This window comes from Psittacula echo (assembly GCF_963264785.1).
Source record: "Psittacula echo genome assembly, chromosome: 3".
In the NCBI taxonomy this organism is placed as follows: Eukaryota; Metazoa; Chordata; class Aves; order Psittaciformes; family Psittacidae; genus Psittacula; species Psittacula echo.
This window is the reverse complement of record NC_137736.1, coordinates 104,493,898-104,511,422: the sequence shown is the minus strand read 5'-3', so window position 1 is coordinate 104,511,422 and position 17,525 is coordinate 104,493,898. Positions and strand designations below refer to the sequence as shown.

Below are 17,525 nucleotides of genomic sequence, written 5' to 3'. Positions count from 1 at the left end.
CTGAATGTGACACAGAAGGAATTAGGCCTTTTGTCATTTGGATCCATCCCCTTTACTGTTATAAAAGTAATTTTGGCATGCCCTTAAAAAAAAAATATATATATATATATATATATATATGTAAAAGTATGTATCTTAAAGAATAAGCAGTGAAAATTCGGGTACAGGAGAGGCATGACAGACCCACGCAGGCTGCATGCCTGGAGACAGACATGACATTATTTGTATTTGCCTGAAATACAGCACACGCACCAAAAGCAGCACTTTGAAGGAAGTAAAATGATCTGCTTTCCTGAATGAAATTTGTGAACACCCAGTTTTAACATTTCTCCCTAATTTAAAGCCCTTTAATTTCTAAAGTAATTCTGTGCCTCCAGTAGGTTGCTAGACTAGATGATGGCCTAAACAACAGTAGTACTTTCTGCATTAACACTGCTGTTGCTACACAACTACAAAAACATTTGCTGCAATGCATGGACTGTACTGGTGAAGATTCATGGAACTGCTATTTATTGTACTAGCACTTCCTGAATTTCAGCAAAAAGAGAAATATAAATTTCAGAAAATACACACACACCCCCCTTACTTTCTCTGCCTTCTCTCCCACACACTTCTAGCCAAACAACAGTAATTCTGCAACATCACTTCAGAAATATTTACATAGTATTAGTGGGAATGCAGTTAAGCAAGGATAATTGCACATGCCTGAACATTTGGCCGAGGTAAAAAACAAATAAAGTTGGCTAATATCTTCTTAGTGAATTCTACTATCTATTCCAACTAGAGCAAGCAATGAATCAGAACAAATTTTTGTGCTTTTGCAGAAATGGAAAAGAGCAAACTTATTTTCTAAGGAAAGGAAATAGCTACTGGAAAGACAACAATGTTTTCAATTAGGAAGCCAGTGGAGCTCACCTTCAAATTTCAGTGAACAGGAATAGGCTCATTTAATGAAATTCAGAATTTGTATGATGGCTAGCATATCATTCTCTGGTAGATGAACATTACAACAGTTTTAGAGATACCTTTAATATAACAGATTCTGCTTTCATCAGAATTGTGTAGATAACTTGAAATAAGCACCTTATCAGGAGAAAGAAAACTGCTAAGCTGTTGACTTCATGTGTAGTTATTGCTAATACCTATTGGCTTTGGGATTGGAGTAATGGAGGGTGGCATATGTGATCCCAATATCTGAAAATGGCTCTGAAGCTATTTGTGGAAGAGATGCTAGTAGGACTGATACACATGGCAGAAAAATACCACTGAGTGTGCTTAAGAACAGAATAAACACATGGAGAGTAACACAGGCTAACAGAGAAATGTAAATGTGGCTTTTGGAGGTTTAGTTCTTTGAATGATCATGCAGGTATGGATGATTTGGCTGACACAATGTACTTCCATTTCGAAAAGCTTCTGATGAAGTTATCTATCAGACTCCAACTATGGTGTCAAGGAGGAACAACAGAAAAGATGTCAAGCAATAAAAGTGTCTTTTAATTGCTAAAAGTGGAAAAGAAAAAAGTTAGGAATAATTGGTTGTTTCTTTTAAAATAAATACAGTCAAACATACTAACAAACCCCAAACAAACAAAAAACCAATCCCCCCCAAAAACCAAAACAGATTCAGATATTCACTAGTTCCTACAAGATTCAGTTTTTCACAGTGCAAGAATTACAGCCAAATTAATAATCCAGCAAGATTTACAAGAAGAAGTAGGTAGCTTTTCACATACTCCACAATTAAAACTTTGGAACTCACTGCTACAAGATGCTTTGAAGATCAGAACAACAAATGAGTACAAAATATACAACTAGTGGTAAAAAAGACCCCTGGGAGCTATTAATCACAAAACTGCAATATAGTGTCTGGCTTCAATGTGTCTGCACAGTAAATACTTCATGGGAAGCTGAGATAGTTTACTGTCTGCTTATCCTGTTCTTACACTTCTTCCCTGAGCATATTATGTTGGCCACTGCCAAAGAAAGGACAGTGGACTGTACATACCTTTGATTCAATTCAGTGCAGCCATGTTTATATTCTATGATAACCATGGACACTGCTGGCACCCAAGTAATTTAAAACCGGGAGGCAAAACCCATCTGCATTTTGGAGCCAAGACATTTATCCTAAAATAACTTACGTGTAGCTATCAAGAAAGTGAATTGAAGCCTTTTGAGAAAATCCTCTGATAGATTTTAGCAGACTTCAAGTGCAAACTACAGCTTTTCACTTTGTGAAGAAAAAAAAACCCCAAACCTTCTCAAAGAAATACAGCTATTATTGGTTAGAAATAGGCTTAACTAAACCTCTGGAGCTGAACATTTCTGCTTATAGAGAACGCTAAGTGGAATCCACCCTGAATTGGGCATAACCAACAGCCAAATTAAAAATTCTAAGAGACTAATTCTAAAACAAGCATTGAAGAAAAAGATGAAGGAGTGGCTCTGATGCCTGTAATCCATCACATGTACCTCCAGATGAGACTAATTACTCTTTGGAAGTGCCTGTTTCTTTCCATTGACTATGAAGGCAATCCAAATACCTAGTTCAGCTGTAAAAGTCTTCACTAGCGTTGTCTAAAATTACACGAATCCCACAGCCCTGGAGTCTAATTAACTCAAGACTGACTTACCTTTTACTTGTACCTGTTTCGCAAACCAAACTACTCCATGTACTGCAAGATTTGTAAAACAAATTACTTTGAAGAAACACAAGGACAATTTTAATGATCTATAGTAAATTTTGAGATTACTGAACCTGAGAGTCAGAGAGTCGTAAATATGCTGTAGCTACTTACATCAGTTTTAGGTCGTGCTCCAGCTGACACTGGGTAAGGCAAACAGTCTAGTTCCTGGTAGTCTGCTCTTCTATTTTTCCAAGATCCCTTTCCTTGATGATCTCCATAAAAGCCTGTCTCCACTTGAACAGGGCACTGTAAGAGAATTTTAAAACCCTTGTAAATAAAGGTAAGTCATAAATATTTTCAATGTGAACTGCAAGACAAAAACATTGGAATTTTATCTTTTTAAAGCTTCTTTTTCTCTGATGTAATGTAAACACTTGGTCCCGATCTTTTTTTCTTAAAACCACCTGCCACATAATTTTTACATTTTGCTAAGTTATACGTCAAGATATCATATGGTTTCCTTAACAGCTAGGATACACCACTGGAGAATTAATAAATAGTGGTACCCTTTCCTAAATATGAAGGAACTGAATCACTTCTTCCTTAGAAATTGGAATTGTTTTATGCAAATTGTTTAAAACTATCTTTTCACTTTATTCCAGGTTCATCTTTATAATTAAACCAGAGACCCAGCAAATCCCCATTTTCAAATTACAGACTTAGAACTTTCCAAACCCACTTTTCTTTGCTCCCCAAACCTGGCAAGATCTCACTTAATTGCTCCACTCCTGCACTATTTTTTTTAAAAGATGCACACCCTAACTCTGGGCCCACATGTACCCAACCATACTGATGGGTACCGAATGCCAGGAAGAGACCAACTGCACAACATTCCACTACATATCATGGTTTGCCTCAAAAGAATAATAAGGTGTACAAGCAAGGATCATCCCATGCTACAATCCAGCAGGATCCATGCTGGGAACAATCAGGGAATCAGGATCATAGGTACACTGCAGAGCAGTCCCAAGCTGTTGGGTACAGTTAGTGAAAATCAGCCCATTTTCTGGCTGCTCCCCCTTCACAAGAGGATGAATTTGCTGCTGGTCTTTAACAGCAACTGCCTAGTTTTTAGGGATGTAAAAGTAGGAGGCTTTGAAAAGCTGACAAAAGAATCAGCATGTGGCCCAAACCAGTCTGAAGATAATATACTACTAACAAAGAATTAAAAGAATGTGTAAGTTAAAGAAGTTTTGTTCAATGAAAATCATATCTGATATAAAATGGGGTAATTATAATCAATTTTTCTGTCATCATTCATCCATGAATGATAAATAATAAAACCAAAAAATATGATTCTTACTCTTTATATCTGCTGTTTTTTCTGTACTGAAACTGAGCACTTGACATCAAATGTCAATGAAGCAGACACACTAAACAACATGGAAACACACTGTTTACAGTAAGAGAGGCTTATCTCTATTGTGTCATTTACAAAGTACCTCCTTCTATATTGCTATGAAAGACTTTTTTTCATAGGAAAGGTACATGTTTCAAAGGAGCAGCACTGTTAATCGCAGTTTTCCCAAGCCAGCAGTTTTGTTGTTAGTACATTCAGATAGCCCAGCTTTTTGTTCTTAAATCATGTATTGATAGCGTTGGTGACAGAATGTTTCAGAAAATAATTTGATGACAGGTGGCTGTTTTTAATATCTTTTCTGGATCAGCCAGTGCTACTGCCCCATGCTATTTCCCAGTAAAAAACTGACTGGCTGTGACTTGCAGTTTATACAGATGTAAAGACAGGCCACCTCCCACCATTCATTTAAGTTACTACTTTTTAGAGAACACCTTAAATTTATTCACCAAAATACTGCAAGACCCCCTACTCCCACCCAATTAGTTCCATAACATTTATTCACCCAGTCTATTTTCATTAGCAAATATTTGGTCATCTTCCCGTGAAATTTCTGTTCAATATAATACTATTAACAACAGACACCTTCACAACAGAAAAACTGAAATAATAAAAAAATACCAGAGTTACTTCCAGATGAAAGATCAGATGAAAAATACTTCAGTAGAAAATCAACTCGCTCAACCTAGAAATATATTACAAAATGTATTTCTGAGACACAGCATTTGCCATAAGCAATAAATACTTTGCCATCTGCTACAAATTGCCTACACCCTTAAGAGACAAGTTTTCAGAGCAACAGCTCCAACAAACATGTTGCCACTTACACTTCAGAGACCTCGGGCCTAAAAGTTGGCTTTGCACCTATGAGGACTTCACCCAAAATTCTTTTAAATTACAATTTCTTGCATCAGTTCCAAGTTTATATAATCAAAGTAGAATAAAAACATATTAAGAACCCGTAAGTGGTTCATCATTTTAGAGAAGCCAAATTTACAGTTACTAGTAAACATATGTCTAAGAAAGGTCTTCCTCCTATTCGAGTTTCATTATGAGTGACAAGAATAAAATACTTGATATATGTGGAAAAAATTACAAGCTATAACAAGAAATATAGACCAAATGGATGAATTAACAGAAGACACATTACTCATACAACTTGTATGAAAACAAGAATTTGTTCATTTTTTCCCACTGCAACTGTCATTTTAAGATTTGCAAAATCTGTTTCTTCACAGTAAATTCACAGAGGAATTTACAAGGATGTATTTCTCTTCTTTGACTATACAAGAAGACTAAGGTCAATCTTTTTTTGAGGCAAATTATTCTTAAATGTTTAAATTAGGGCAGATGATTCCCCTGTCCTACAAATACCTTTGCAGGAGATAGCAAACAGTGTCTCATCATCAGTTCCACAACAGATTGTCCCTGACTCTTTCCTTATGCTGATCTTGTTGAGACCTTTATGTCAAATGACTTCCCCAGCTTCTGTAGTGGTATCTGCTCTTAGAGGTTTAAAAGACATTTCGAGTCTGCCAAATAAGGCCACAATGAGAATGTGGCTGATTCATATTTGCCTGTTCATAGGCAATTAAAATAAAGCAAACTCTCCTGCTTTAGAGCGGGAAGATGTGGCCTGATAAAAAGGACTGTAACTGCTCAAGTAAAGGAAATGGTAATTCTGGCATTGATGTTAGAAGCATTCTGAAATATTTTTGGACTGATCCGAACAGATGCAATTATTGGTAAGGGAAATCAGTGAGACTGGCTTGAAGGTAGGTTTTATCACCATAGTAAGGATGACCAGCTCTGTATCACTAGCATAGGCTTCTGATAGGGGTATGTCCCAGCAAGAGGGCTGCATCTAAAGTCCTGGCCTTTGCACTGAGAAAATGTCTTGCCAGTAGGCTTCAGTAAGACAGGTGCAAGCATCTGGGATGCTGGTGCTGGCATTCTCTATGCAACCACATCTGATGATGTTGTTCATATGTACCAAATACATATGCATTTGAAAACATTGTCTATTTCGATTTTTCTGCTGTCCACATGTTACATGCTCTTCATCGAATGCTCCAATAATGAAGTCAAATGCCCTGTGATGTTCAAGTCATCATGGAAACAGAATGATGCCTAGACAAACCATAACTTTTGTCTTAGTAGAGAATAGGCACAGCCATAAAATCATAAGCGTTTGGATCACTGGTTACCAAAAGCAGACTGCCTCACAATGGGAAGCGTTTAAACTCTGATGGCTTGGATTTTACCTTCAAGTAGGAAAGCAGACTATACTGTCACTGTACTATGACAAAAGACATTGAGCAGTCTCCTACAAGAAGACAGAACACTGTCCACTAATAGACAAGTCAGTGATGAGATCAATTCAGGTGGCCAGAGCTGGTTCTGACTTGCTAACATGTACCATAATGAAGAAATGACAAAAAGTCACAGCCACTCTGTAGAATGTGAAAATGCATACTGAAAAGCAAAACATCTAGATGCAAGTTTCTGAATATCCCACCTTGGGAAAAATGAACACTTATGCTGTAATGCACACAGACATTTACTTAAAGAGTTTACTTTTACAAAATGAAGCAGCATTGAAACAGCAGCGAGAGCAAAAGCATTCAAACAAGCTCACCGTCCAGGAAATTTCAAGCCAAAATTAACATTCAGGCTGCAAATCCAAACAACACTATCTTAAGAACTGACTTGAATCATAGCCTAAAGCAGAGAACACTCCTACTCCTCACACTGTTCTCTCTCCAGTTACTTGCTTCTATACAAAAACCTGCTCTTCAAAAATTACTAAAATAATACCACTGCTTCTTAATCACAATTACCCTCAAAATAAATGCTTAGGAAACTGTGTGTTATCACCTGATGACACCTGCCATCACAAAATATTCTCAACTGAAGGAATGCTCTAAATCCAACATTCAGATAAACAAAAACGTAAGCTGAACTTTTAATGAAGACAGTGTCTCTCCTGCTGTTATGTCTTTAAATAAATATAACAAGTATAAATAGGCTAGCATTGAAACTTTAAATGAACAATATTCTATCCTGAAAAACTATCAAATCAACCAAAAAAGGGGCTTAATGATTTTAAGCCATATTGACAGAAAACTTCATCTTATGACATTTCTGGTTATTTGGCCTTTAGATGTCTAATGAAATTAGATACCTTGTTATTAATGAGAGAAAACTAATTTCACCCTTGAACTTGAGCTCCTCAAACTATTTCGAAACACAACCAGATCTGTAAACCATGGCTTCTGATAACTTAACATTATAAAATGTATCATAAGACACACACATTCTTACCAGTTGCTTGTGCCTTTTGGTAGAAGGAGTACTGGAGGGAGAAGAGCTAGCACTCAGTGCTTCTTCAATATCTAAGTTTAACTGTTCCAGTTTCTTCATAAGACATGACATAGAGTCTGGCCATTCAGATCCTTTTTCTGGTTGGGTCTAAAAGAAATTGAACATATGTGAAGTCTTAAAGCATTAAAGCTTTTCATAACTTAAAGGTGCTCATTTTATTTCTAGCCCTCAAGGAAAAAAGCTGACCAGTTTTTAACCTGTCCTTGAGTAACTTTTCTCCATGTAGAAAGCTTCAATTATCACTCCAATGCTGATGACACATATTCATAGCTGTTCTTCATACTCAAATGATCACACTTTGCTTCTGTATATCTGAATGGCTTTCTAACACTTCATCTTGAGTGAACCACTGCCAGCTCAAGGTAAGCACAACCAAGACCAAAACCAAAGTAACTAATGTCTCTTCCTTAAGCCACTTCTATTTTAGAATCTCTCCACTGATTGCTTGTCGTCAATCAGAACACTGAAGGTCATCATGTGCACTGCATTCTATTCCTTATCATAATTCCTGACTTGGTCAAGTCTTACAGCGTTCTTCTGCCCACAAAATGGGAACACTTCATTGGTCTCAAACACTTCCTGTTTTCATGGATGCATGTTCCCCTTTTACCTGAACTGCTTCACTGTATACAGAAAATATTAATCCATTGTAGTGTAACTGCCAAAAATACTTTTCTTGTTTCTTAGTTTCCTCAAAGTCATTTTCCCCTAAGCATCTTTGCATGGCAGTCCCTGTGCGTGCTGCTGCATTATGCCTCATGTTCCTTATTCAATTACTTCTGATGATTCACAAGAAAAATACAGCCGCACTGACCTCCCTGTCATCACAGGCAGCTACTGCTCCCTAGATTAGTCTCTGTCCTGAAGCTACTTCAGTTCTTTCATCTTCCTTACTTTCACAAACAATACGTATCTTTGCACAGAAGATAATTTCATAGCAAGCAATTTCACAGACTGAGCATACAAACAGTAAGACTGCATTGCCATCCTGACAAAATCCTAACAGCATCATACCAACACTACACAATACCTAGGAGAACAAGATTAATATTGTTATTATTCCTACCTGATAAATATTTATGGTGATTTGTTTCCTCATGAGAGTTTTGCAAGAGGGACAGAGAGATAACCATAATTTGCTCACTATTGTAGAAAAAAGCTTTAGGAATAAAATCCAGGAAGTCAACTCCAGTATTACACTGACATACATCATTACTAATGGAACTGCTCATCTTCCCCTCAGTAAGAATAAGTCATATATATATTCCCTTCAGAGGAGCTAGTATTACCTTTGTAGAGGCTGTTCTGAAGCACACAAAATTACATATCCTTAGTTCTCCAAATCTTTATTTGGAATTGCCAAAATTTTTACAACCTTTAAGTATTATTCCTGAAATGCTGTTAAAAGTGCTAAGCTGTATTCCAGATCTGTAGCTATTAAAATTATTCAAACAGATACTTTGCTTCTCATTGTCTTCCCAACTATTTTAAAATTAACATATACGATGTTCACAGAAAGTGAGTATCATGACTCTTCATGCTGAACCCATTCTGAGTGAGATGATCTCACACAGCAATTTTGCATTTCGAGTTTTGTGAGTTTTAGCCAGCGCCAACAACACTCATTTGTAAACAAAGTAAAGATTGTGTATTTTCCTGTACTTAAGCTTCCTTATGTACTGATTTCCCCAGTACTGAAGAATGCTCAAGAAACCTCAAGTTTAACCTCAGTTAAACTGCAATTTAAGAAAAAAGACCTGTAAGAACATTCTTTCTTACTTATCAGTGGTAACCAAATATGAGGCAACGGCACAGGAAAATGAGTACAATCATACAATCACAGAATGGTTTGGGTTGGGAAGGACCTTCAGATCATCAAGTTTCAACCCCCCTGCCATGGGCAGGGACACCTCACACTAAACCATGTCACCCAAGGCTCTGTCTAACCTGGCTTTGAACACCGCCAGGGATGGAGCATTGACCACTTCCCTGGTCAACCCATTCCAGTGCCTCACCACCCTCTCAGTAAAGAATTTCTTCCTTATACCAAATCCAAACTTCGCCTGTTTTAGTTTCAATCCGTTACACATTGTCCTATCACTACAGTCCCTAATGAAGAGCCCCTCCCCACGTCACCCAACGCTCTGTTTAGCCTGGCCTTGAACACTGCCAGAGCATTTACCACTTCTTTGGGCAACCTGTTCCAGTGCCTCACCACCCTCACAGTAAAGAACTTCTTCCCTATGTTTAACCTGAACTTCCCCTGTTTAAGTTTGAACCCATTACCCCTTGTCCTACCACTACAGTCCCTAATGAAGAGTCCTTCCCAGCATCCTTGTAGGCCCCCTTCAGATACTGGAAGGCTGCTATGAGGTCTCCATGCAGCCTTCTCTTCTCCAGGCTGAACAGCCCCAACTTTCTCAGCCTCTCTTCATATGGGAGGTGCTCCAGTCCCCTGATCATCCTCATGGCCCTCCTCTGGCCTTGTTCCAACAATTCCATGTTCTTTTTATGTTGAGGACACCAGAACTGCACACAATACTCCAAGTGAGGTCTCACGAGAGCAGAGTAGAGGGGCAGGATCACCTCCTTTGACCTGCTGGTCACGGTCCTCTTGATGCAGCCCAGGATACGGTTGGCTTTCTGGGCTGCGAGCAAAATGTATTTGATTACTGTGAACTGTGCAAAAATCTGTTGCCACCTGCCAGGTGACAAACATCGAAGTCTGGATTTTTGAGTTCAATAAAAAGTAGGAGTGAGTTACACAAGTACAAACAGTCTACTGTCTGTCCCAAAATGGAAAGGAGTATTTGGGGGGGCTGGAGAATTGTCGCTAATTTAGCATTTTTCATAGAAAATAAAAAGATGAAAATTCATGAAAACTTTAATAAAGGCATCGAAATATTTCTAAGATACTCCAAATACATGTAACAATACACATGATATTGTGTTACAATAAAAAAGAACCAGCACACTTTGCCTTCATCCTAACAAATATGCACCCACTGGAATTCACTACTTCCAGCATTCACTAATACTTTGCAATACATCTCTAGGAGCCAAACCCCCTTATTTTTATAGATTTCTTATTTTACTGTAACAGAACTCAAAACTACAGTCATTTCTTAAAAATACAAGTTCTGAGGAGTTTCCCCTTACTCTTGCAGCTTTCTCCATTCAGTTCTGTCTTTTTTTATTCAGTAAAACTCCATATTGTATCTGTTAAGGGAATGAGGAAAAAGATGGGTTTTCATCATCCTTCAAGATAAAGCCAAATGGGTCTAGTTAACAAATGCCATTCACTAACTGGAAATTTGGCACAAAAGCACTATTCAGAACAAATGCTGATTGGCTCTGTATTTCAAAGGCTGCCTGAAATTCCCGCTGAACAGCAAAAACATGATGCTACTTACATTCAAAAATATACAGCCTGCACAGCAGGACTTCGAATCAGTGAATAAATTGTGCCTAATCCATTCATGAAGAACACAGCTCCCCAGTGTTCAGCCCTAGTATCTCAGTTGGACACTATCAAAGCGCTCAGAAGTGCTGAGTATCAGTGTATTCTTGCATAGCAACTGCAGAGGCAGTAGGGCGAAAGCATCTTTGGAAGCTTTTGTGTACTGTACTTCAGCAGGAAAAAAAAACCAAAACAAAACAAAAAACCAACAGAAATCTCACTCAATTATCTAAGAATCACGGTCTGCTTTATTCATTGTTTTTCCCTAAAAAGGTGTACAGGGAGAACACTTCTTTCCAAACACTCTCAAGGTCTCCTTTGGTGGAGTCATAATCACTCAGCATGCTGTTATATTTTGAAGAACCTGAAAAATTTAGAGACAGAGTGCTTTACACAAATATTTTTTGTATGTTACCTTGGACTATTGAATCATAGAATCATTTAGGTTGGAAAAGACCTTTAAGATCATCCAATCCAACCATAAACCTAACACTGCCAACTCCACCACTAAACCATGTCTGTAAGTGCCAGATCTACGCATCTTTTAAGTATCTCCAGTGATGGGGACTTCACCACTTCCCTGGGCATCCTGTTCCAGTGTTTGATAACCCTTTTGGTGAATATCCAATATAAACCTACCTTGGCACAACTTGAGGCTGTGTCCTCTCATTCTATCCTAGACAGATGAGCAAGAATAGAAAGTGAGACCACAGAACCCCTCATCAAACAAATGTTCCAAAGTGGAGCAATCTTGTCTATGAAGATCATGTCACACGTTAGTCAGAAAATGATATATTGGCCTTGAAAGCGGACTCCTTTGCTGTAAGGTTTTCTCATAGTCCATATACTCAGGTTAGACAAAAAAAGAATAGAAATACAAACCAAAAGTATCATCCTCTGCGCTAAATATAAAATTCAGTGGCATGCACTTCCTTAAAGCTGTTACAAATGCAGCTATTGAGCTTCAGATAGTTACTGTATATTAAGAATTAACCCAACTGTTTAATATTTACTAAGACACATATAGCAATCAGCCAAACATAAAATTTAGTGGTAGGCTGCTACTTCCTACAGCAACCAGTTTTAGAACAGAAGCTTAATGTTTTTGTTACATGTACACATTCATATCCAGATTCCGTATTTACCTACATAGCTGAAATTTCATTACTACCAGTAACTAATTACAGATGTAAAACTGGGGGCAAGATAATGGTCCATCATCTAAACAATTACTTGCTCTTCCCTTAGTTGAGAGATAAACGCATTCCAGACATTCAACTGTTAGTGCCTTTTGGACCAAAGGTTTCTACACCATTTTCAGCTTTCAAGTGCTCTTCACTAATCTTACTCAGCAAAAACATCTGTGACAAAAAGCATATTTGTTTCAATGTTTTGCCCATGAAGCTTATTGCAATAGGCAAAATAGCTGCCAGCAAATCTAAATTTAAACTGAAAGAATGCAGCAGAACTGAAAAAGTCCATATAGAACACCCAGCGGTCGGGGTTAACCTCACTGCCAGACCTCATCTTATACTGTAAGCAGAAAGACTTCCAAGTGAAGGTTTATGAGAAAATTACACAATTCTGAATTTTTCTGATAACTTGTGGCTTTCACTTTAGAAACCTTCAATAGGTCCAATTGTTCTGATAATTATGTATTGTAAAACTTCAAGTGATAAATTACTAATCTCCAAATAAAAAAATACCAACGCTATTTAGCCCTCCTCCCTCATACTAAATGAGTTTAGATAGAATTCTCTCTGATGTACAGCCTAGATCTGCGAAGAATGACTTTGTGGAAGTATTTCAGGGACCAAATACCATATTTTGCTCTTGCTGCACTGATGAGGCTCCTCTGTTCTCAAAAGCAGTTCAGTGTAAAAAGTCTCTTGGCCACTGGTGGCTTTGCCTACAGGGGCTGGAGAAGGAAGCCAGATTGGTTCCTTATACAAAATCCTTCCAAAAATGAAGTACTTAGAATACAAAGGACACTTTTATTCTTACAATAGACTTATGTGTGCCTTCTATATTGAAGATAAAAGGGAAATTTCCCTCATATCCCGCTATAGTGCTGCTTAAATATTTACTGAGCTTTTAGATGGACTATGGCAGTAACTTAAGCACCTTTGTCCTGGAAAGCAGGTAAAGTAAACTCCGCAGTTAGCAACCTTTCAACTTCTAATTAAATCTGGCAAGAGGGGTCAAGGACAACAGAAAGAGCTTTTTCAAATACATAGCTGATAAAACTAACACCAGAGGCAAGGTTGGCCCACTGGTGAACGGGATGGGTGCCCTGGTGACAGAAGATACAGAGATGGCAGAGTTATTGAATGCCTTCTTTGTCTCAGTCTACTCTGCCGGAGGCAGTCCTGAAGAGCCCTGTACTCCTGAGACCTCAGATGAAGTCAGGTCACTGGAGCAGTTTGCCTTAGTCGACGAGGAATGGGTTAGGGACCAGTTGAGCAATCTGGACATCCATAAATCCATGGGTCCAGATGGGATGCACCCGCGGGTGCTGAGGGAACTGGCGGAAGTCATTGCTAGACCACTCTCCATCATCTTTACCAAGTCTTGGGAAACGGGAGAGGTGCCTGAGGACTGGAGGAAAGCAAATGTCACTCCAGTCTTCAAAAAGGGCAAGAAGGAGGACCCGGGTAACTATAGACCGGTCAGCCTCACCTCCATCCCTGGGAAAGTGATGGAACACCTTATCCTTGAATGCCATCTTAAGGCATGTCAAGGATAAGAGGGTTATGAGGGGCAGTCAACATGGCTTTACCAAGGGGAAGTCATGCTTGACCAACCTCATAGCCCTTTATGAGGAAATAACATTGTGGATGGATGATGGCAGAGCGGTGGACGTGGTCTACCTTGACTTCAGCAAAGCATTTGACACAGTCTCCCACAGCATCCTCATAGCTAAATTGAGGAAGTGTGGCCTGGATGATCAGGTAGTGAGGTGGACTGCGAACTGGCTGAAGGACAGAAGCCGGAGAGTTGTAGTCTATGGGGCGGAGTGTAGTTGGAGGCCTGTATCTAGTGGAGTGCCTCAAGGGTCAGTATTGGGACCAGTATTATTTAATATATTCATCAACGATTTAGATGAGGGAATTGAGTGTACTGTCAGCAAGTTTGCTGATGACACTAAGCTGGGAGGAGTGGCTGACACGCCAGAAGGCTGTGCTGCCATCCAGCGGGACCTGGATAGGCTGGAGAGTTGGGCAGGGAGAAACTTGATGAAATATAACAAGGGAAAGTGTAGAGTCCTGCATCTGGGCAGGAACAACCCCAGGTTCCAATATAGGTTGGGGAACGACCTGTTAGAGAGTAGTGTAGGGGAGAGGGACCTGGGGGTCCTAGTGGATGGCAGGATGACCATGAGCCAACACTGTGCCCTTGTGGCCAAGAAGGCCAATGGCATCCTGGGGTGTATTAGAAGGGGGGTGGTCAGTAGGTCCAGAGAGGTCCTCCTTCCCCTCTACTCTGCCCTGGTGAGACCACATCTGGAATATTGTGTCCAGTTCTGGGCCCCTCAGTTCAAGAAGGACAGGGACCTGCTGGAGAGAGTCCAGCGCAGGGCAACTAAGATGATTAAGGGAGTGGAGCATCTCCCTTATGAGGAAAGGCTGAGGGAGCTGGGTCTCTATAGTTTGGAGAAGAGGAGACTGCAGGGGGACCTTATTAGTGTATATAAATATATAAAGGGGGAGTGTCATGAGGATGGAGCCAGGCTCTTCTCAGTGGCAAACAATGATAGGACAAGGGGTAATGGGTATAAACTGGAACACAAGAGGTTCCACTTAAACTTGAGAAGAAACTTCTTCTCAGTGAGGGTGACAGAACATTGGAACAGGCTGCCCAGGGAGGTTGTGGAGTCTCCTTCTCTGGAGACATTCAAAACCCGCCTGGACACATTCCTATGTAACCTTATCTAGGTGTTCCTGCTCTGGCAGGGGGATTGGACTAGATCATCTTTTGAGGTCCCTTCCAATCTCTAACATACTGTGATACTGTGATACTGTGTAACCGTATACTGCTGAAATGACCAAGGAAAAGTCTCTTCAATCTCCCAAGTCAGCAGGCAAAACCATGTGCATAGCTAAGTTGCTGGGAAAATGAAAGGTCTTCAGGGACATCATCTAAAATTTTCAACAATATAGATCCTCCCGATCCCCAAAATATTCCTCTAAGATGGGTATTAGGATCACAGCAGTTTTCCCAAACAAGAAGCTATGTCTCTGAATAGTGAATATAGTACAACACAGAAAACTATTGTGGGGATGTGAGCTGCAAAACATAGAACAATAAGAATATACCTTTGGGGTTTTAAATTACAAGGTGCACAACACTGGAGAAAAGAGAACCCAAAAATGTGGCACTGCAAGAAAATAATTTAACACAACTCCTACCTCATTTCATGTATTTGATTATTTCTTTAAAAACAAACTCATACCGGCTCAAAAATAGACTCAATTACTTTTTATAACAGCTTTTAATCTTTCAACCACTGAATTGTTAAATTGGCCTTTATTTGGCAATCAACACATTGATCTTGCATAGTGATAACGTCAATCGCGTAAAATAAAGTAAAATGCTGTAGGCCTGTCTCTCTCTCAAGAGTTCCTTCATCAGTCCTTAAGGACTATTGCTCTAAACTAGACAGAACAAGAACCTTGATACCCTCCAAATGTTATTTTATGGCAACATTTCCCAGATGAAGAAACCTGAGCTAATTTCTCGGACTGAAGGCCAAACTGTATCAGCACGGTGTTTTACCCAAGACAGAGAGAGAGAAGAGGAAAGGGAAAACAAAGGCATGTAGTTGTAGAAAAGGTGTGGAGCAGCAGCCCAGACAGCCTAGCATGAAAACCGTTGCAGGTTTGTTTTGTTTCTAGTTTTGCATTGGAATTCTCATTTTTAACATGACAACTTAAAAAGGTATGTAGTTGGTTTTAACATCAAATTATAATTTGGGTTCGCTCCAATGATTAAATTATTTATTTTCCCAATTCACAATGCCTACAGCAATTCTCTACCTTCTAACAAATTATGGTCAAGCAACACTGAATTTTGCAAACAGGCTGTCTGACAAGCCCATACTGCTGACACATACTGCAGAACTGGGACCTGAATGGACAGACAAGCCTTCTTAATTGACATCTGCTCCTATTTCAGCACACGAATTATCCTCTTGGGCTATCTCACCTTTGGCTGCTCCAGAGCAGACGCCAGGTCACCATTTATCTAGCCAACTATTTTCTCCACCTTGTGAGGTGGAGGAAGTGAACTGTGCTTCCCATATCCCAAACACCTGCTCTAAACAGTAGTTAAATTCCTGATGTCACCCATCTGCATTCAGTTTGGCACCATCTTCTGCACATCACATTTAGTGACCATGAATGTCAAAACAGTTTTTATACACAGGTAATAAGATATGTTTAATATCTTCACCAAAAGTTACTAACTTCAAAATACATTAACTTCTACCATGTTTACCTTGGAAAACATAACCTACTCATGCTGGTTACAGAAGGGTATCTTCCTACAGTGCTCGTTCATTAAGCAATAGTGTTTCAGACTGGGTTTCACAAAAGCTGAGGGGTCTTACATCACCAAATCCACAAAAAGCCACACACTGGAATAGGTAACTTACAGATCTTTCTCCCCTCTGTGCTCAGTTGCACCTACAGACTGCCTTTTGAGACACGATATGGCTGAACTTTTCTTAAGAAATGGTTTTCTTTTTACAAAACTTGTGTAGTTAGTGCTAGCCAGGGCATAGAAGAGCTGGGCTCTGCTTTATTTTGGCCTGGTGCATTTTGTATCAGCTCTCTCAACCATTTTAAAGATCAGCAAAGAGATGAAAAATAGTCATCACTTTAATACAGGTACAAGCAGCTTGCAGCAAGCTCCTCCTCTCCATCTTGCCAAAGACGAACAAGCATGAAAACCTACTCTACCAGTTGCAGAACCTACCTTGTGGGGGACACATCACAAAAGTTTTGTGAGCAAAACTAAGTTCTATAAAATATGCAAGCTCTTTGACAAGAACTGTATATTGGTCTTCCAGTCCTGCAAGCAGGAATTCATCCCCAGGCTACACATTTTAGTTGTTTCCATCACACATAATTTATCTGAGTTGTCCAACAAGTCTTGAATTATTTTTGCACAACAAAGCTGTAAGAGGAGAACCTATGCCCATACAAACAAATCAACAGAAATTCTTCTTGAAGATAGAAAACAGAGTAATGTCTTCCAGTTAAGAAACCTGAATCCTTATGTTTTGGGGATGACAAACCATGTATTATGGAAAATGTAAATTCTCCCCCTTCTTTTGGAAGGAGCTGCTGTTTTCCTGTTATTTCACACAGGATGTTTTCCCAGTTCTCAGTATCATAACCTGGAAGTTTATGGCTGCTCTGGCCATGAGGGTTTTTTTCTAAAAATATCGAAATCAGTGTTTCCTTGAAGAATTATGAAGTGGAATCTAACAATTAAGGATAAAGATGGACACCAAGTAATATCTGGGAAATTTCTATGTGTAAATAAAGAATCTGTCTTGGAAATCTAAGTGCCAGAATACTTAAAAAAAAAACCAACAAAAAACCAAAACCCAAACCTCTGTGTAGGTAAG

At 39.2% G+C, this 17,525-nt stretch overlaps 1 protein-coding gene across 3 annotated transcripts in view; it reads right to left on the bottom strand.

Moving 5' to 3' along the window:
• Positions 1 to 17,525, bottom strand: part of STARD13 (StAR related lipid transfer domain containing 13) — a gene marked incomplete at both ends in the record, with an annotated part of 256,349 nt that overhangs the window by 218,431 nt on the left and 20,393 nt on the right. For 2 of the 3 annotated variants that reach the window (XM_080612400.1, XM_080612401.1), the window contains 2 exons: positions 2,802 to 2,936; positions 7,372 to 7,518. In XM_080612400.1, coding sequence (XP_080468526.1) covers positions 2,802 to 2,936; positions 7,372 to 7,518 — 282 coding nt within the window. Of the gene's footprint in view, positions 1 to 2,801; positions 2,937 to 7,371; positions 7,519 to 17,525 lie in introns of those variants that run through there. The other variant, XM_080612404.1, reaches the window with a different exon arrangement.